Source organism: Megascapheus bottae, chromosome 15, assembly GCF_031878675.1.
Source record: "Megascapheus bottae isolate mThoBot1 chromosome 15, mThoBot2.hap1, whole genome shotgun sequence".
Lineage (NCBI taxonomy): Eukaryota > Metazoa > Chordata > Mammalia > Rodentia > Geomyidae > Megascapheus > Megascapheus bottae.
Window position 1 is genome coordinate 4,864,255 of NC_143523.1, and position 21,610 is coordinate 4,885,864.

Below are 21,610 nucleotides of genomic sequence, written 5' to 3' on the forward strand. Positions count from 1 at the left end.
TTTCTACTGCTTGATTCAGGACTGCTCACAGGAATTCTTCTTATGGCTTGTATCATTACTTACTGAGAGCCTTTGGGGGAGTGTGTTTTATGTCTCTAGATAGTGAACATTTGAAACCTGTCTTGGAAATTACTCTTTGGCAAGCGCAGTATCTGAAAGTTGTTATGGGAGCAGAGCTCAGTGGCGTCCATCCACGAAGAACCTTCTTGTAGCCCCTCATCTTGCAGGGCTGAGAGCCCCGTACAGGCATTTACAGCAGTGTACAAATACAGACGAAATGAGCACTCTTCGCAAGGAATGGTCAGCACAATCGCAAATGTTGCTTCCTAATGTGGAGGAACAAAAGGCAATGTTTCCATTAAAAAATTAGTTTCCCAGATTCCCCTAGGATTTGCACCATTTTTTTGTTGAGAATTTGAATACCAGGACCATCTCATCTGGACACTCAGTGAAACTGCAGAGCATTCTAACTGAGCTCCTGACACACACTCTGCATGACAGATGCAGGACAGCCACACCTCCTGTCCTCACAGAACTTGTATTTGAGTGGGGGAAATGGACAAGAAAAACAGAAAATGAAACAATCACAGGTTGGTAGGAGTTCCGTGAAGGACATAGACCAGAAAGATAATCAGGGCTAAGAGGGGACCAAGAGGAAAAGTGAGGAAGAGAGCCAGCAAAGAGTGTGGAAGGAGTGGACCCTGCACTCCACAGGGGCTCTGACAGGGTGGCCTTGCTGCCAGGAGACCAGGAGCTGCAGGACAGGGGTGTGGGATGGTGACACGGGCTGCTGCTGGCTAGAAATGAAGAGGAGCCAGGTGAAATCAGCCTAGTCCACCAGAATGGAACCCAGTCTTTTATCTCCAGAGCCGTGGGAAACACTGAAGTGTTTAGAGTGAAATTCTAAAGAATCCTTCCTTCTTAAGACAATCATGTAGCATCTGAGCCAGTCTAGCTTGCCAAAATAAGGGGCTTCTGTAAAAGGGGAAAAAAGCAACAATCACACATAAATTCTAGTTTGCCTTTAGTGAAACAACTAGGCATTTGGAAATGGAAAGGGAAGGGTCCTGAATTAGCATACCTGGCGGGGGCTCATACCTCATCTGGCCCACTCTCCAGGCTTGAGGAAAAGGGTCCACCTCTGTTCATGACTGTCTTTCCCTTCCTACAAGGGTCACCCTTCAGGGACTCCACCCAAGAGCATAAGGACGCCTGCACATTGCTGTGCTGCTGTGTGTTCATCCAGGAGGAACGGGTCTTCACACCCATGCTAAGATGGAGGGGCTTGGATCTGTTGGGGTATTGTTTATTCCAGACCAGAAAATAGCTCCTCACCTGCCAACCTGGGGGAGAAAATGTGTTTGGGCACCGGGGGCAAGGTAGACTGAGAAAATAAGCAAAGGTGGGATAGTCCTTTCCCTCCAGAAGGACAAATAACTCATATTAAGCTGAGGTCAGGCCTTCAGAAATGACATGGATACCACCATCAAATAGCCCTGCCTAAGGACAAGTAATGCCCATTCTACTCCCACAGACACACGATCCTTGCTCACCTGACCTTTTTCATTTAGCTCAGGACACACTGATGTATCCCCCCGCCCAGGTTTTGCTGACTGCATGAACCTCTGGCTCTTCATGGCCTCCTCTCCAGCTTAAACCCTCCTGCACTGAGATGGAATCTGTCAGGCTCAGGCTCAGGCCAGGCTCATTGCACGAACTGTATTGCTGGGAGAGTAGCAGCCACCATCAGAGTAAAACCACTCCTCCACCATCAGCCTTTACCATTCACCTACCATGGGCCTGAGCCTGTGGAGCAGGTTTCGATGCCAGAGACTGGATTCTTGACTTCCCAAACCAATACCAAAGTGGGGAGATGGGCAGTAAACCAGTGGTGGCAGCCTGAGAGATGCAGGTTCTGATAGAAGATGCTCTGAGGGAGACCCAAGGAGCATACTATATGCCCCGTCTGGCCTAAACATCGCAGCGTAAATATGTCAGTATGTACTTCTAATAGATAAGGAAAAATGTCCAAACACGACCATGATACCATTTCGCAGCTTCTAAAATGTGAACAGAGAATAGAGGTCCCAAGGAGCAAAAGACAGTTAAAAAAATCCACCTGAACTGATGTCTAAAGAATTGAAGAGAAATGAAGCAGGCCTTGTCCCCCAAATCCCCAGCTCCATTGATGCTAGCCTGCACTGGATATCTTTGAGAAAGCTTCAACCTGAGAAATTGTTTCAAGGGGATGAAATGAGCATTCATTTTCAGTGGAAACTTCCCAGAGCTTTGGGTGTACTAGCAGTTGATAAAATTTTCTTTGAAATAATAAAACAAGGAAGTTCATGCTGAAGAGAACCAGCTTCTTTGAAAATCAACACCGAGCACACGCCACTGAAATTCACCCACTTTTGAACTGTGAGAAGCTAAGATCAAGAATGCAGTGATGGTTTTTTAATTTACTAAGATGGGATGGAAGGAAGTTAATTCTCCCTTATCAGCTCTTTATTTGAGAGTTGTTTTTTTCCTCAGTAAAAAAAAATTAATAAAATTTAAAGTGTTAGTGTAAAGTAGGAATTGTTATCCAGACAATAAAAAATGAAGAGGTACAGCTTACAACATGATGGCTCTAGTAAGACGTAAACACTACCAGTGAAAATCGATTTAACTATCCAACTGGGGTCATTTAGTCAGCTGTTTGATAACACTGTCATGGGGGAAATGAACTGGCAGGAGGGATTCTGGAAGGTTCCCTGGAAGGGCTCCCTGGAAGATAAGGGAATTTTCCTGCAATTAGTGCAGGATTTGAATACCGAAGGCCCTGCTCAGGACCTGGCAGAATTGCCCACCTCCTTCAAGTGGACACAAAACAGAGATCTAGGAAGGAATGCCACCTCTGCCTGGGCTCCTTGAGACCCAGTCCAGAGGAGATGAGCAGAGGCCACCTTGACCTTCACACTAGACAATTATGCAAGTGCTGTTCTGGGGTCATCAGATGGGTGTGAAGATCCTGAAGCTCAAGCATTCCAGACTATCCAAGTGAAAGGGCCAAGACCTGACACTGCATTGCCTGCTAGTGTGTTTGTGACATGGAATTGGCTGTGGGTACATTTGGGCTTCATTTGAGGACAAAGGCCTCCTCGGGACAAAGCAAGGCCCCTGTGCAACTTCTAGGAGACAGGAGGCAGCCTCATTTTAAAACCTTTCAACAGCAGAGAACTATTTCCTGTCATTGGCTCATTAACCGGCATTTTATTTGTGGCAGGACATGTGTCCTTACATAGCATTGCAGCTGAAATTCTCTACATTCCTCGTGTCCCCTCTCATGCACATACCCCTGTGTCTTCTTTCTGCCCCTAGAGAGGGGCACAGAGGCATGGTGTGAGCTCAAATATAATGTCTGGGTCTCTCTGCAGCCACAATATTCAGGAAGATCTGTTTTAAGCTCTATAAATTCAGAAACTTGTGTTTTGTTCACAAATCCTTACATCCTAAAACAGTGTTTTGCATGTAGCTTAGCTCAGTAAATGCTTCTTGACTGAAAGGATGGATGGATGCATAGATGGATGGATGGATGGCTGGATGAGCAGGTGGCATGAATGAGTGGCTAGGTGGATGAAGGCAAGTAGGTAGATGGATGGATGGATAGGTGTGTGAATAGATTTAAAATGGATAGTACTTACAGCACTATCAGATATATGAACAGTGAGACTTCCTCTTCATATTTTATGTAATGATTAAACTTCAGAGAAGAGAATACTAAACCTCCCATTTGCACAGCTGTCCTTTTATCATTTTAATACACTCCACATCCTTGTCCAGTGGGCTTATAGTAGCTTACAAGAATAGACACAGTACAATCAATAGAAAAAAATTAAAACAAACAAAAATAAGGGCTGGAAAAAACCCAGATGTGTGGAAAACTGAGTCTCTTGGGTAGAAGCTGCATGGAGAGCAGGCAGCAGGTTTCATCCCGGGCTGGGGTCTCCAAAGTCTGTGCCATTCCTACCTCATCCATCACCCTGGATGCAAAGTGTCTTTGTTGTGAAGCTCTTGCAGAGCCAGCAGAATCCGTTTGTGCTGGAATGGGGGAGAATCCTGTTATCTCATTCACCATGGGCCCAGTCCCAGACCACCCCCACAGCCAGCACTCTTTCCCTTTCTCAAGGCTGAGAGCCCTTCTGCCTTAACACTGTGTCCCTGCTCTTGAGTTCTTGGCCTTTCAGAACTGGGGAGGGGGCAGCATCAGAGTACAGTTGTGGAACGATCTCTGTGGAAACATCCAGAAACTTCTTATGCATGTCACAACTGACCAGAGCCCAGTTATCATCTTTCTTTAGGAAAAAAATTCTGGGAAATTACATTTTTACTTTACTGGGTTTCCAGGAAGGAGGAAGGAGCAGAGGTGAAAGTTCGCATCAAGATCATAAATCAGGATATGGTGAAGAAGGTGACATCCTGAGTCCGGGTGTTTGCTGAATGGCCTACTGAAGAGTTCTGGCCGGTCACTGCTGGCCCAGTAGCTTCCATAGACTTCTGGGGCCCAGCAGGTTGGCCTGCTGGGTCAGTTGCCCATTCTGATGTTGTCACTTGTGTTCTTGGAGGCCTTCTCATCCTTGGAGCCAGGTGCTCCGTGCTGGCCCCAGAGGGCCCTCAGGTGGCAGGCTGGCTGGAGTCAGGTCTCCATCCTCAGACCTCGGGGTCAGGCTGCTGTTTGGATGTCTTGTTTCCCCTGCCAGCTATTCATCAGGCCCTGAACGGTTCACATGGCCCCTCAGATGAGTTTGGGCTGAGGTGTGCCTGACTCGATGAGCTGCAGGCCCCTCCAGACCTGGCCTTTGCTTCCTATCACATGAAATGCTTTTAGGGAAGTTCTTTAAGTGCAGGCACCCTTGCGGTAGACACAGGACCGTAGATTTGCTCATATTTGCCTTGCTTCCAGGGCAACCCAAGGCGCTTGGACTGCTGCCTGCCTTATGCACCCAACAAACGCTTCTGCTCGTGGCACTGGTCCCGCCTGAGGCTGCTCTGAGGCCTGTGCCCGCAGGGACAGATCCCAACAGCGCTAAAGGCCCTACGCGGAATGAGATCTCGGTATATCATTCCAATGTTGGAACCCGGTGACACTGGCATGGTACTTCATCTATCTGAGCCTCAGTTCCCTCAGCTGCAAAGGAGGGATGACCTCCTTTTACTCACAGGGTGTTGATAAGACAAGTGTCCTCTGAGATCTTGATTTACTCAAGTGTTGGTCATAGGTGCCAGCGCCTATGCTCATGACATGTGGCATGCACGGTGACAGAAGTCAAACACCTCTGAAATGGGGTGACTTTCCGCACTTCCCCGCACCACAGAAAGCAAGCCAGTCAATCTCCCAGGGCTGTTAACAGCTCCTCCTTGCCCAGCAACACAGTCTCCTAGTTCAGACAAATTCTGTGTGTAGGGACTGAAAGTTTTTGTTCACAGGCACAATCGGGAAAAGACATACTGCTCCTAAAATCTTGATTTTGAAACCTTTGTTGCAAATGGCCTATCCCTTCCCTTATGAGCTTGTGCTCCCTGGCTCACACACTGAAAGAAGGCCTCAATCCCAACCAGAAGAAGAGGGGCCTGGGGCTTGCAAACCTACAAGGGCTGTCTCTTCCCCCATCCGCCTTCCTCCCCAGACCTTTTGAGGGAGGGGCTCAGATGCCATCTCCCAGGGGGTCAGCATCTCTGTCCCTTCAAGACACATCTTCTTGGCCTTGCAGTCTTCTTTTCCTTTCTGATCCACTCTTCTCCACTGTCTGTCTGCCCACTGCAATGAAATTCCATGAAGGCTAGAGTCTGTGTGATTTCTGCCCACCTCTGCTTCAAAGCCCAGAGCAGGTTTGACACCTTATGAACATTAACTAAATCTTTTCAGAACCATTGAATAATAAGGGATGGTCACTGTACATCTTCCTCTACATGTTCTAAGAGGGTTCGGGAATACTGTATCACAGCGTCACCACTGTCCCACAGCAAGGGGTCAAGAAAGAATACCCTCAGCAACGACTGTCAACAAGTGGAAAACATTCTCGTTGCCTCTCCAGTTTTCATCAAGAGGACATTCGTAGCCTGGGGGTGTAGATCAGCAAGAGAACATCTGCCTAGCAGGCATGGGACCCCGCGCTCAGTTCTCATCACTGCAAAAAAAGCCATTTTTCATCCTAATGTAGAAATGAGGTGGGGCTGACATGCGCCATCTGAGAGGAGCAGAGGTGCATGGGGAAGGGCTGTGGGTCCTGGAGAAAGTCAAACAGGCCCTGGCGTGGAGGGAGAAGGAGCTGGGAGCCCTGGACTGCCCCCACTGGGAATTTCATTCATGTTGACCGTGAGAGCCAGGGATGTCCTTGTGAACGCAGGCTGTGTGGTACAGGCTTTCGCTGTGCTGTGGGTGCCCGCCCTGAGCAAGGACCTACAGGGTCCGTGCATTTGTTGAGACTTTTCCTAGCATCCGAGGAAGACATTGGTCCTTGTGATTTAAACAGGAGCAAGCTGGGGACCTGATATCTGCAAATGGTTCCTGTGTGATGAATAATATTCACCTATGATTCCAAATGCGAAAGATTTTTTTTTGCCAGCCCTGGGGCTTGAACTCAGGGCCTGGGCACTGTTGCTGAGCCTCTCTGTGCTCAAGACTAGAGCTCTACCACTTGAGCCACAGAACCACTTCTGTCTTTTTCTGTGTATGTGGTACGGGGGGTTTTATGCATGATAGGCAAGCTCTACTCTACCACTAGACCACACTCCCAGCCAAATGCAAAAGACTTTTTTTTTTTTGGTCAAAATATTTATTCATTATTGCTATTTGATTTCCAGAAATTATAAACATTTGACCCTTCCCTAATTATTATGAAAGCATCTCAATCTTAGATAATTTATTTTGAAAGATGATGTACTTAAAAGGGTTTTATTAAACATTGTAACATTTTTTGAAACCAACATTTTTTCCTCCTAGTCTGAGTGAAAGACTTTTTAAAGTACTTAAGGTTTATCACTCAGCAGAATTAAGAAGCTACAGCAAATAGAAATTTATTGTTATATATACCTGTCCACTTTCATCTGATAAAACTTAGTACATCGAAAAAGATACCTTGTGCCAAAGGCCATTGGTTCTCTATGCCCACAATTCTGCCATTTCATTCAGCACTTAAACGATTATATTCACATATTTCTGTCCATTCTCTTTAAGGACAACCCTTCCCCTAAAAACAAAAACCAGGAGCCCTTGGTTTTCATCTATAACCCTAGGCTGAGATCTAAGGATCCCAGTTTGAAGGCAGCCTGGGCAGAAAAGTCCCTGAGAGACTCCTCTAATCTCTCACCTCTCAAAAACAGTGGTAGAGTGCTAGCCTAGAGCAAAAGAGCTCAGCGACCATAGCACCCAGGCTCTGCTTTCAAGCCCCACAACCAAACACACACACACAAAAGGCATGCAAGGGCCTGGAGAGTGGCCTACTGGTAGAGCGCTTGTTTAGCATGCACTAAGTCCTGGGTTTGATTCCTTAGTACCACATACACAGAAAAAGGCAGAAGTGGTTGTTGCTGTGGCTCAAGAGGTAGAGCGCTAGCCTTGAAAAAACTCAAGAACAGTGCCCAGACCCTGAGTTCAAGCCCCAGAACTAGCAAAAAAAAAAAAAAGTAGGCATTATTTGTAGGACACAGACATATGTCCAAGCTTGGTGAATGGTATGGTCTCCTCCCTACATAGCCCGGGGACTATGGGAATTCAATTCCTATGTGAAACAGCCTGATTTGAAACAGCCTTTCTTCTAGCTTTTCTGAAGTACTGTCATTCTTTCTCTAAGTCCTTGCTGAGACAAAATACTTACCCATAGGCCTTTCCTAACTAACTTGAACACGGTCTAGAGATCTCTTCTCTTCCAAAATGAACAGATCCAAGTTTATCGTCACAACACTAACTGTATATGATGGAGTGAGAAAGAGGTTCAGTCTCCTGGATCAGTGCATACAAACGCACACACACACACACACACACACACACACACACACACACACACACACATCCATCCTAGGAACTTTCACACAGGAGAATGTTGTACCTACACCATGATGAAGCTTGTTCCTTTTGCATTGCAATTCCCTACGTAATGTACAGTCTCTTCCATGCAAAGCCTTTCTAAATTGAAAATTACACTCTGTAATTTGTTGGAGCTATTCAGCCTCATTTTGATACCAGGAATAATCAATCTGTCTGCCAAGGAAAGGTATGAAGATTGCAAAGGGAACTTGGTTACCGCACAGCAAGTCAGTCTCATTTGTTGCCTTTACCTCCAACGGAGCAAGACTTTCTTCATTAATTGATTTGTGGATTCGTACTATACCTCGAAGTTATTAACCTGAGATTGATAGAAAGTGCTTTAGGGCAATGGAGCAGTGTCATTCCGTTTGGCTGTAGAAACCATCACAATCTTGAAATTTTGCCAAAGCTCAAGTCATTATGTGGCAAACTAGTTGTCTTAGCAAAACGTAACTGCTTGTGTTGGTTTGGCCAATTGATCAACACTCAATTATAAAGTCCTATGAATGTGTCTGTAAGGAAGTTTGCTGGGGCCTAGTAGACATCAAACCTGATTCCTCACTAAGTAATAAAACCTCCAGGCTCCTGGCATGCCTCTTCTAGGGTCATTGTCATCTCAAGACATAGGAAGATGTGTTTACTGGAGAATGGGTAGCATTCTTAGTAAAGTGGCTGTTGCTAAAACAGACTACTTGATGCTGGCTAGTACACAAAGGAAAAGTTTATTTAGGTCATAGTTATGCAGATCCAGTGGTGTGGTGACAGCCTCTGTTCAGAGGTCCTCGAAGCCCAGGGCATCAGAGTGGAAGGAATGTGTATAGGGAGAGAGTACAAGGTAAAACAGGAAGCAAGCAAGAGGGAGTCCGCGGTCAGCTTGCTTTTTGTTCTCGCTGCTGCTGCTGCTGTTATTTCTCCTTCTTCTTCTTCTTCTTCTTCTTCTTCTTCTTCTTCTTCTTCTTCTTCTTCTTCTTCTTTTCTTCTTCTTCTTCTTCTTCTCTTCTCTTCTTCTTCTTCTTCTTCTTCTTCTTCTTCTTCTTCTTCTTCTTCTTCTTCTTCTTCTCCTTCTCCTTCTCCTCCTCCTCCTTCTCCTTCTCCTTCTCCTTCTCCTTCTCCTTCTCCTTCTCCTTCTCCTTGCCAGTCCTGGGGCTTGAACTCAAGTCTAGCACTCTACCACTTGAGCTATGGCACCACTTCCAGCTTTTTCTGTTTATGTGCTACTAAAGAATCAAACCCAGGGCTTCATGCAAGCTAGGCAAGCATTCTACCACTAAGCCACATCCCCAGGCCCAGCTTGCTCTTTGTGTAATACCTCTCTCTCAGGAGAATTAAGCAGTGTCCTTCAAGAACTACAAGGCAACCATGGGTGAGGCCTAACCATGACCTAACCACCTTCCTCTAGGGCTCCCCTGTTCTAGGCTCTATCATGCCCCAACATCCATTCACTGGGGACCAATATCCCAGCAGGAATCATGGGGAATACATTCAAACCACACCCTACCTAGCTGCTGCCTTGCCAGTGGCACCCCAGATTGGAAGTGTGTTTTCTTTGCTTATGACCTGCTGGGGTCCAGGCTGTACCTGGCTCTTCTCACATGACAAGTCAGGACCAGGTTACCATGTCTTGAGCCCTTTATCTCCTAAGACCTAGAGTTCCCAGATCTCAGCTGGCAGAAAGAGCAAGAAGGACTCAACAGGAAAAACGCTTGACACCACAGGCCCTCAGAGACACATGGGATTCTCCCCATGTCTCAGGGTCAGGAATTAGTCACCCAGCCCTTCTCTGGGAAAGGCCCTGGAAAAACCTTCTAGACAAGAGCGGGGAGCAGAGCAGGACTTGCTGGGATGGTAGTGGACTCTGCCACGCACTCTTGTAGTCCTGGAACTCAGAGGCAACCACAGGGCTTTCATTTCCGGTCCACCTCCATTCTCTGCCAGCAGAGTTGGAAGAAGATGATGATTCTGCGTTCACAGAACTGAATACTGGCACCAGCTGGGCCCAACTTCCATTCCCAGAACCATGAGTTCAGTCAGGGTGTTTTCCTTCTCTGCCTTTATCAATCATGACCGTGTTGCGTTGCTATACACCTCAGGTAGGAATTCACTTCCTGTTGCATCAGTTTCCTCAGAACTGTGGGGAGATCTGTGATGAGAAGCTGTCAACAGATCCCGTTGGTGACGTGCTGCTTCCTGGGAGAGGGGGCACTGTATGGACTCGGGAATGAGAGTCCGTGTCTGAGAGTGCCTCCTCTCAAGTCTAGTGCTGGACATCTGGGCAGATGCTGCCAGCAAGAGGCACGGGGAGCACGTCCTGATGACTCTCGGGGCTCTGCCTCCTCAGGTCCCCATTCCCCATGGTGTTCAGCAGCTGCAGCAGGAAGGACCTGGAGACCAGCCTGGACAAAGGCATGGGGGTGTGCCTCTTCAACCTGCCAGAAATCAAGCAAGCTTTCGGGGGCCAGAAGTGTGGCAATGGATACGTCGAAGAGGGAGAGGAGTGTGACTGTGGGGAGGCAGAGGTAAGGAAGCTGTGTGTCCCTTTTATGTTCTTGGCTGGGTGACGACGGAGGAACTTGGAGAAAGTGGCATCCAGGATGGAAAAGTCCTATGGGGGCATCTTGAGCAAGCCCGTTGCACTAGGGTGGCTTTCCTGAATTTCAGCTAGTCCACAGAATAAGTCCTATGATTTGGTTTAAATCGATAAAGAACCTTCTCTATTGAAGGGTGCAATATTCCCAGAAAGATAAAGACAAGAAAAATATAAAAGCATTTAGCTTTGAGTTTGACAGAGGAAAAAAAAAGGCTTGGCACTCATTCTAGCTTCAAAGAGCCAGTATGCACCATTTTTTCCTTTCTTTGTAAAGCACACTACTAAAGGGGAATTTGAATTAGCAGTACTCATTTTCAGCAAAGGACTTCCTGTCAAGTTGAAATTCTGCTGCAGCCTCCTCTGCATGCAAGGCCTAAGGCTGGGGGTTTTCTGCCTTGTGGCTTGTTAGCTTTCACAGGGGATCAGCAGAAGCAGAAAACAGTTTCCTCCAGCACAGAATTTATGTAACCTCGCTTCCCAGCCATTTTTAGGAACATCTCTTGTTTGTATACAGCCCAAGATAAAGCTAATCAACATTAGAAAGTCTAACAGCTACTTTTTAACCTCTGATTAGTGGCAAGAAGGAAAGGGAAAGAGGATTCAGAGACCTCCTAGTAAAGCAAGAGCCCCCCTCAAAGCTTAGGGGAGGTTGAGCTGAGAATAAAGAGGTTTGTAGAGCAGGCAGGCTGTGTGTGGGATTCCCTCCCTTGGAGCTGATGCAAGCCAAAATGGTAGACACGCTCAAGGCAGGCTAAGCTAAATGCATAAATGCACAGATGGGCTTAATGAGAGCTCGGGAAGAGATTTTTGGAGAAATGCTCTGAAAGGGGGGTTCAGGGGTGGAGGAAAACTGCTGAGAGCATCCCAAAAACACTCATCAGCATCTCTCACAGTTAGCCTTGGTCTGACAGCTTGTAGAACAGTGATGGAGGTATCTAGGGGTAGAGGGTAAGGTAAGAGGAGGCGTGAGTGTTCTGTTTGAGTATTTATCAACAGTAAGACTGCTGTCTCCAGTGGCAGCTCCTGCTGCTTCTGGCGAGTGGTATAGTTGTTCTGTGGGAACATGTCTAATCACAGTGTTGCAGAACCTCTGTAAGACTGTGAAGGGAGTTTGGCCTAGGGGTTAAAGTGCTTGCCTAGCATGCATGAAGACCCGGGTTCGACTCCTTGGTACCACATACATAGAAAAAAGCAAGAAGTGGTGCTGAGGCTCAAGTGGTAGAGCTCTAGCCTTGAGAGAGTCCAAGGACAGTGCTCAGGCCAAAAAAGACTGTGAAGGGAACTGGGAAAGTCACAGGATGGCGCCTGTCAAAAAGAAAAAAGTTTCTGGGAGGCCTAGCTAATTTCTTTTCTTTTCTTTTTATTGTTGGGGTAATAGGGGTTACAGTTACATTCCCAGATAGTAGGTGCACTACTTCTCACACATTGATAGCCTTTCTCGTGTTTTTGTCCCCATTTCCCTCCCCCCCATCCCCTCCCAATCATCTTGTTTCCCCCACTTCCCTTTCCTCTAGGCCTTGCTAATTTCTTAAAGAAGCAAGCACCTCTCTTAGATTATACATATTTCTGAGAAGAAACCGTATCGACTTAAAATGACTTGCAGTGAGTTATTACTGATAAATAGTCGGGTTTTCATGGAGTCATGAACTCTCGGGTTTAAAACAACCCATTAACAGCCATCACTCCACCTGGTATCACCTCCACCAACACCATTATCACCACCATCACCACTACGTGACCATCATCACCATCATCATCACCACCATCACCAATGACCACCATCACGACTACCACCATCATCGCTGCCACTACCACCATTATCACTGCCACCAACACCACTACATCACCATCATCATCACCACCATCACCAATGACCACCATCACGACTACCACCATCATCGCTGCCACTACCACCATTATCACTGCCATCAACACCACTACGATCCCATTAACTCTACCACAACCATCATCACCACCACTGTCACCCCACCAGGATCATACCACTTCCAACCTCATCTCCACACCTCAGCCAGCACTACCACCACCACCACCACCCCCTGTCATCACCAGCCCTACTATCCTCACCACCACCACCCTTCTGTCACCGCCACTACCCTCATTGTCACCACCACCGCCATACCAGCTTCTTCTTGGGTGCCTAACACTCGCCAGTCCCATGTTTATCTCCCTGAAGGAGTCATGCCATTTGCTGTCTCTCCAGGTTGTAGGCTGCATTGCAGGGCTGCGTTGCATCTTACAAACTTCTCATTACAAATTCTCCTTGCATGTAATTCCCACATGGTAGGGTCCTTACATTTCATAAAGCACATTCTCGAGCTTTTAAGAGACTCTCCTTCCTCTCATCCAAACCTCTTCTTCCCAAGAAATCTTTTAAAGTCACGAAGAGCCTTTTTTCTCCTGGCATTTTATTTTCAAAGCTCAAGCTTCCACTGTTCCTGGCCGCGGAAGAGCGCATTCCAAACTGCTTTGCACAGACTTGCAATTGGACTTGTCACCTGAGCTCCTTCCCTTCCCAGTGCTGCTGGGATGAGCAGCAGATGAGCAGCAGATGTGTTCTCTGGCCTGCTCTGCTCCCAGTGCTTTCCAACCCCAGGGAACCAGTGAGCAATGAGTCAGAATGGCTTCCACCAGCACACAGCTGGACACAGCCTCTGCCCCCTCGCTCCCAGAAACCATCTCCATCACAGCACACCAGTTCTACCCCAGCTCATTGTGACTAAGGGTCTATGCCTGCTATCTACAGCCAGAGAATGACAATTAGGGCCTTGCAGAGGGCTCTCTAATGGTTCCATTAGTCTTTCTTTTTCAGAGACTTAGTATTCATTGTCTCTGTTGCTGCTCTATTGACTACTAAAATGATGAATGTATCAACGTTAAAGGGATTTGTCTCTTCTGAGAAATACAGTGTTGCAGAAGAAATAGATGTGGGGTATTTAAAGGCAACTGGTGCAGCCCTCCCTTGCAAGCCTTGGATTTATATCAACATGAGGTTATCCTGGCACCTCACTCACTCTTCCCGCTAATAGGGCTGGGAGAGCAGCCTTATCCCCTTCTTTAAAGTCAATAAGATGCCAGTAGATGCACACATCTTTCCAACTTACTTATTCTCACATGATCAATCCCGTTTGAAGTCAAAGACTTTCTACTTTGGTCGCATTTTCATTAGGGCAGCTGCTTCTGTTCGTTGGTGATTTGGCAGGGAGGACTCTTCGGGAGTCTTAGGACAAAGATGGCTGATGGCTGATTTAACATAGTGTTTCAAGGAAATCTCTAACTTGCCTAATGTATCATTATCAGAGCCATTTAAACCATAAGAAGCCAAACACCACGACTGAACAGATGAAGGCTTTCATTGGCAATGCAGTAAATGAGCTTCTAACAAGAAGTGTCTAAACTTTCCGGGAAATGTAAAGTCTGTAAGCTAGAAACCCTTACTATCATACAAGGTTCAGCTTTGACTTCTGGTTGGCAGTTTTATCTTATTGTATATAGTTCACATTCTAGATGTTTACAAAGTTCTCAAATAAATTTAAAAACTTAATAGCGCTGGAATTCGCTATGATAAGGGTAAATGATTAAGAGCAAATGATTGCGTGCTTCATCAAGCTTCCCACACAACACAGTGCAGGTATCTAGTCTTCCTGACTGCTGACAAAACTTATTAGTAGCAATTATGACGTTCATGATAGATTCATACATAAGAGATGAAATTTTTCAGGAGTAAACTATTATATTATTAAACTTGTCTATCATTAGCTTCTCCCTAGCCAATAGTACATAAATTCTTTTGAGCACATTATAGACAGAATAAGAGAACACTGGCAATTTGAGAAGGATTAAAGACTTTAGGGTCTGTTCCATCCTCTGATAATTACAACCTCTTCTAAAATGTGGAAACACAGAGTCATTGGAATGTTCTAAAGTGCACTGACTTCATAAACTTACAGAGCAGACCTTCTGTTGAGAACTAGCAAAAGCTGTCAAGGCCCTATTTCTTCGGGTTAGAAAAGCATGGGTATTGCAAAGCATGGTCTACCGAACCATTTTCTCTCTGTGGGTTTTGTTTCAGAGAGGTCCGTGCGTTTGTATTTGATCTCTTTAGACTCCTTGAAAATCGAGGTCCCAGCCCTAGCCACCTTCTTTCCTCTCAGCCATCCTGATGTCCAGTCCCCAGTCACGGAATATGCTGGATGCACAGCCTACCTGGGTGGGCAAGACTGCAAAAAATGGGGGATCCAGAATAGTTGGCTTGAAGTCAAGTGCTGGTGGCTCATACCTGTAATCACAGCTACCCAAGAGGCTGAGATCTGAGGACTGACATTCAAAGCGAGCCTGGGCAGCAAAGTCGAGACTCCTATCTCCAATTAGTCACAGAAAAACCTGGAAGTGGTGCCAGTCTTGAGCAAAATGAACTAAGGGACAGCACCCAGGTCCAGAGTTCAAGGCTCAGGACCAGAAAAAATAATGAATGAATGAATGAATGAATGAATGAATGAATGAATTGGTTTGACTTTGTTTCCTGTCAATGCATCCTATGTGAAAAGTGGGCCTTGGGTATGTATATGACTCTTGAGTGTGTGTGGGGGGGGGAGTGCTGAAACCCAAACATAGGGCCTGATTCAAGCGTGGCAACTGTTCTAGCCCTGAGCTCCAATACCTGTGAAAAGCATTTTTGTGTGTTTTTTAAGAAACATTATACATATCCATGTGCTCTTGTGCCTATGGGTGTTAGGTAGCCTTGTTCACTGGAGAGCCATGGCTCCATCTTGAAATTTCGCAGGTTAATTGGAGATGAAGTCTTGAAGACTTTTCTATCCCTGCTGCAGTCAAACTGAGATTCTCCAGGTCTCAGCCTCCTGAGTAGCTAGGGTTGCAGGTGTGAGCCTGCTGGTGCCCAGCCGCATGTGACGGTGAAGACGAATCTCACAGTCTCTGGTGATCCTGATGTCATTCACGGTCAGGAGACCTGCATTGAGATTTCTCAAGGAGCCCCAACATGCTGTTTCCTGTGTACAGCCAGATTTCCCCTTCCAGCTGTTCCGCTCCTATGCAGGGCAATTGAGAGCTAACCACTTCTCCCAGAGATGCACAACCCCAGTGAGTTCATGAACACCTGGCTCTCTTGCAGATGAAAAATGACCCCTGGGTTGGGAGAAATGGAGACAAACAGTGGAAGGGTGACGCAGACCAAGATGCTTTGTACTCATAAATGGACATGTGAAATTCAAACGCCTTTGGGCAACTACTTAAAGATGGTGTTTTTAAAGAAAGGAGCCAGGACTTCTTACTCTTCGGCAGTCATTTAAGGTGCGACATTTGTGTGTCGTGCCACTGCTCTGCAGAATCCTGTCTAATGGATCTCATCTCTTTGCCAGGAATGTACCAACCGCTGCTGCAATGCCACCACCTGTACCCTGAAGCCAGAGGCTGTGTGTGCACACGGGCTGTGCTGTGAAGACTGCCAGGTGAGCTCACATAGTACCTTGGCCCCTTTTTGGCTCCAGGGTTACCCAAGGTGTGGGTGATTTGAATCTGATGCAGAGCCAGCACTTGTCCAGTGGAAACTGATGGTTTGTTTTAATTGCTAATCGTCTGTGATAATTTCTTTACTTATAGGATGTCAAATAACAGGGGCAGACATCTGTAATTTGAGATGAATGACCCTTTTAGGCCTTTGGTTGCTTATGGAGTCTTAGACAAAAGCTATTCAAGGAGAATCAGACCCCACCCCATCACTCCAGATCCTGCCTGGTGTTAAGAATACTGGAGACCGAGAATCCATACCTATTGTCCCAGAAGGATTCATGTACACATCTTGATTAATGTCCCCCTAATAGAAGGTACTCAACCTGCCCGGCACAGCCATGAGGGGAAGTTTCATGCTTTGGCCATTTTTGCTGCCATGATTGCATTTGCTTTGGCAGTCTCATTGTTTGTCTCGTTATTCAAAGCTGATAGGTGACAGAAGAGAAGTCTGAGCTTTTAATTCAGTGGTTCCAAGGGTAGAGTTTTATTTCTTTTTCCTTAAGCAATTGATCTTGGCGTGCAGCTTACAGGAAACTCCCTCTTACTGCCCTGCCGGAGCATGGTGATTTCAAAGTGCATTGTAATGTTTTATGTTCTGCTTTCCCCCATCCCCTCCTGATGGTCATGAACTTCTGGGGAATGCTGCAAGATGCTGGCATTCCATGGCACCCAGCTACTGGGGATGGAAGATGTCTGAAAGGGGCTGAAGGAAGGCAGGGAAAGGCTGAACTGAAACCAGGAGTGGTTCTAGAGGGTCTCAGGAAGGGAGAGGGAAGAAGGACTGTGGCAGTGCCTGGATGCAATCCACTTTAATGACTTTTATACAACTCCTTCCAAATTCCAGACCTCTCAGAAACTGGCAGGGGGCCTTTTTTGTGTGTTTGATGAGTGTGCAGGAAGCTAGGGTCTCTGGCTGGCTTGCCTCAGACAAGCCATTCTGACAAAGCGAAAAGACAAAGCAGTGGGTCAGAGGAGCTTACATGCATCCCCCCCCCCCGCCCCACATCCTTCACCACCCCGTTTTTCTTCAACTCGAATTCATCAAGAGGTTTGTAGTTCTCTAACACTGATATTGAGATTATGCCCTTGGAATTACTTTTACTATAATTTTCTTACAAAGGTTAACTGTTAAATGACAACTCAAAACATGGAATGGATTTCTGGGCACTGGTGGCTCATACTTGTACTCCTAGCTGTTAAGCAGACTGATATCTGAGGCTTCAGGTTCAAAGCCAGACAAAGCAAAAAAGTCCATGAGACTCTTTGTTGATCCAGTTATGGTGGCAGTCACATTCTGGTCACCTCTCTCCTCTAGACTATGCATCGAACCTGCTATCTAACATGCATCTAAGGCCTTTTTACACCTAAAAGTGGAGGTATGCCTCAAGTAGTAGAGCACCTATCTTGTGTGAAAAAAGCTAAGGAATACTGCCCAGGCCCTGAGTTCAAGCCCTGGTCCCAGCAAAGTGGAGGAGGGAAGAAAAGAGGAAAGAACAGAAGGAAGGGAGAGAAGGAGAGGAGGAGAAGATAGAGAAAGATGGCATAGACAACTAGGGAACTAGGTGGCTTTAGGTGACAGGAGCCCGCCAGCAGCCTGTCTGCCCATCAGGTAAGTCCAACGAGGCTTCTCTCACTCAGCCACCTCCCTTATAAGAGAAAGCTAAACCGCAGAGCAAGACTCTCCAATGCAGACTCTCCGCTGTAAGGGGGCTGAATCCTCACCATCTCCACAGGTTGTACTAACATGCCTCGCTCTACACTTGAGGGCTGTTTCCCTTGGGCACGCATGCTATAAGCCACTCTGTCCTTCTAGCTGAAGCCAGCAGGAACCGCATGTAGGAGCACCAGCAACTCCTGTGACCTCCCAGAATTCTGCACAGGAGCCAGTCCTCACTGTCCAGCCAACGTCTACCTGCATGACGGGCACCCATGCCAGGGAGTGGATGGCTACTGCTACAATGGCATCTGCCAGACCCACGAGCAGCAGTGTGTCACCCTCTGGGGCCCAGGTATGTGGTGGCCACAGTGCCACACCAGGCTGGGGATACATGTGTCTGTATGTAAGTCATTTTTCCCAGAGCCTGCCCTTGGGGAACTAAATGTAGACTGAGAAGCAGGAACGCCTACTGTGTGCTCCCTGTGGATGGCAGGACAGTCAGTCAGAACTCAGGATGCATGGAGTGAGGTGGACAAAGCTTCTCACCACCACCCAGATTGGAGAGATGTCTCTTGAGTTCAAATGAGGACCCCATTCAAGGATTAGAGGGCCCAAAAGAGGTGGAACTTTTGATGGATGGCTGCACAGCAGAATCCCCAGATCCAACGTGAGCAGATCTGGCTTCTGAGGGACATGAGCCAACTCTCAAAACAGAAGAGCCTGTGGCAGGGACACAGGGACAGCAGGGTGGAAGGTTGGCACAAAACTTAGATACCAGGCTTTTTTTTCCTTTCCTTTTTTTTTTTTTGGTGAATCCTTGGGCTTGAACTCAGGGCCTGGGCATTGTCCCTGAGCTTCTTTTGCTCATAGTTAACACTCTACCGCTTGAGCCACTGTGCCACTTCTGACTTTTTCTGTGTATGTGGTACTGAGGAATCGGACCCAGAGCTTCATGCATGTTAGGTGAGCACTCTGCCATTAAGCTTTCTTCCCAGTCCCTATACTATACAATCGTGTAGGGGAGACAGAAGCCAGGTGTTCAAGGGTCTGGAATGCATCTTGTATGACAGGTTTGATGTATAGTCTAGAGAAGGAAAGTGACCAGCTCAGGACTGCCTTCATAACTGGGTCAAATAAGAGATCCATTGTTCACTCTGCCCTGGGGCGAGGCCTTCATCTGGCACTCTGCCCATTTGTCCCTTCTTATCCTCCTGCTCCAGAGGCAGGGACAGTGACTGTAGCATTTCAGAAGGTGAAGCTAAAACTCTAAGACAGGACGTTCGCTTCTCAAGATGAATGACTAGGATTTGAATTTAGACACTGAGACCCAGCACTTACAATCCTCATAGCCTACAGTCACCCCCAAACATAAGTGAGGTGTTGGCTTCAGTCCCTCTAGGTCAGTCAAAGGAGAAGCTTGTGGGTGGAGGGAAAATTGGTGTCCTGTGTGTGTCTGTCTTCCACTCCTCCATTCTAGAGCCAGGAATCTGAGGCCTTAGCACCCTGTAAATCATTTTGGATTTTCTCTCTGTCCCCAGATCCCAGCCTCCAATTGGAGAATCCCATGAGGAGAATTCTCTAACCGTGTTCCATCATTTTTCCCCTTACTGTTTGCTTGAAATTAAAAGGTGACCTCAGTCCTGGCCTCAGACTCCAGCACCAACAAGACCATGTGGTCAGCCAGGCTGAGACCCCGAGCCCAGTGAGCTCAGACAGCTACTCCAGCACGAAGGAAATCTGAGATGAGTCTGGAATGATGGGGAAAATAAACTAGAGCAGAACATGATGGCTAAGCATGGAAGCTGGGGTTTAAATGCCACATGGAAGCTGAGAGCTCATAAAGAGAGCATGTCTTAGAGCTGGGTCCTGGTATAGAGTCCATTGGTCAGCCAAAGATTCCCCTATGCACTTGTTTGGGCTGGTAGAACAAGGAGGCCTAGGGCCTGGGGCCCTCAGGCTTTGTTCTTGAGACCTGAGCATCCCTCCGCTCTGGTCCCTTCTCCAGCCAGCCACAACTTGCTCAAGGCAGGCGCAGGGATGCTTGTTGCAATGGCAAGGACCAGCTCACTGGCAAGCTCATTGTATACACATCAAATGGCTACTGGGCTCTCAATAATTTAGTGAACTCAGACACCTTTCAGCCAAGTGCGGTCACTTTGGGACAGCAGCTGGAGTTGCATGCCAGATCCTTCAAGGCCTCAGGTGTCCCTGTCGTTACCCTCCTTCCCACTCTTCTGCAGTCAATAAACTCCTTTCTGAGAGACCAGGGCCTTCTGGTGGTCCTTTCCAGGGACAGCTCTCTACCAGAGCACACCCTCACTCCAGCTGTGGATGAACGTGCTCTGTGGTACCCAGCTCTGCGTAACTCCTTGGCCCCATCTCCAAAGTGAGGTCAGATGGAACTCCACAGCTCTCTCTGAGCCACTCTTCCGTGTGACTCAGCTGGCCATGTGCCCTTGATTCATAGTCACTGAGGCTGGTATTCATTATCTCACCAGACTAGTTCTTCCCAAGTTGTCTACTGAGAGACAAAGTCGGGGGAGAGAAAAGGAGAGGAAGAAAGGTAAGAGAGACATGCAGTCTGATACAGAGAAAGAATGAGATAGGAAGACAGACAGGAAACTGGATCCACAGACAAACTTTTCCTAAATAAGAGCAACAGAAAGAATACCTATTTGAACTCGCATAATCCTATGGTCCGAGTGAGACCAAAGGCCTGCTGCTCGGGAAGCTGTGTCTAATCCCTGAGGCGATGGCTTTCTCAGACTCCCCCCACCCCACCCACTTAGTTCTTTTCTCTGCCACCTGCCCTGTCAGTGATCACTAGGAAGTTCTTGGACTGGGGATGGCAGGTTTGCTAGGAGGAATCCATTACACCTTAGGCCAAACCAATCATGGGACCACAACTGGAAGCCACCTCAGGCCCATGACCCTGGGTTCAGTGAACCACTTCCAGCCCCATATCAGAACAAATCACTCACAAACCCCTCAGGAGAGCAGAGAACATGGAGGACCATTACAAGCTATGGCTCCCAGTACCAGTGGCTTCTTAGTATGGGCTTTCTCCCCCACTTACAGATATGAGGGAAACCTCTCTCTTTATAGCAGTGAAGCTGCCCAGTTTTTGTCATCCAAAATTCACTCTGAGTCTCCTGCTACAACTACATGACTTATAGGTGCACAAATATATCATTCTATAGTTTGGGAAGTAAGAAATCCTCAAAACAAGGTGTTGGCAGGACTAGCTGTTGTTTCTAAAGGTTCTCTAGGAACATTTGTCTTCCTGCCTTTTCTGGCTTTCAGGAGCCACCTGCATTCCTTGGCTCCTGGCCCCTCCTCTTTCTTCAAAACTCTGTTGTGACCTCTGTTTCTGTAGTCACATTTCTTTTTTCCATCACTTGACCCTCCTGCCTCACCCTCATAAGGACCTATGTAATTATACTGGGGCCACCCAGTTCACCCAAGATAGTCTTCCCAGTATCTTTAATCATAGCTGCAAAGTTCCTTCTTCAAATCAAATATGGACCTTTTGGAAGGATAGAGATGGATGGCATTGGACAGATCTCTTACTAATAGTACTCCTTTTAGCAAAGTACTCAGCCTGTTGTACCTCAGCTGTGAATTGTATCCGGGAATCTGCCTGCCCCCAGGGCATTTTGTTAGGCTTTATCAAGTCAATAATCTTATCATATTTAATAGGTCAAATTTGGGACCATTTCTGACACAAATCCCCTGGTAAATCTAAATTATATAA

At 46.9% G+C, this 21,610-nt stretch overlaps 1 protein-coding gene across 1 annotated transcript in view; it reads left to right on the plus strand.

Annotated features, from left to right (window-relative positions):
* Nucleotides 1–21,610, plus strand: part of Adam12 (ADAM metallopeptidase domain 12) — a 252,762-nt gene that overhangs the window by 205,012 nt on the left and 26,140 nt on the right. Inside the window, exons 12-14 of the mRNA XM_090345624.1 lie at nucleotides 10,404–10,581; nucleotides 16,049–16,138; nucleotides 18,013–18,208. Coding sequence (XP_090201750.1) covers nucleotides 10,404–10,581; nucleotides 16,049–16,138; nucleotides 18,013–18,208 — 464 coding nt within the window. The remainder of the gene's footprint in view (nucleotides 1–10,403; nucleotides 10,582–16,048; nucleotides 16,139–18,012; nucleotides 18,209–21,610) is intronic.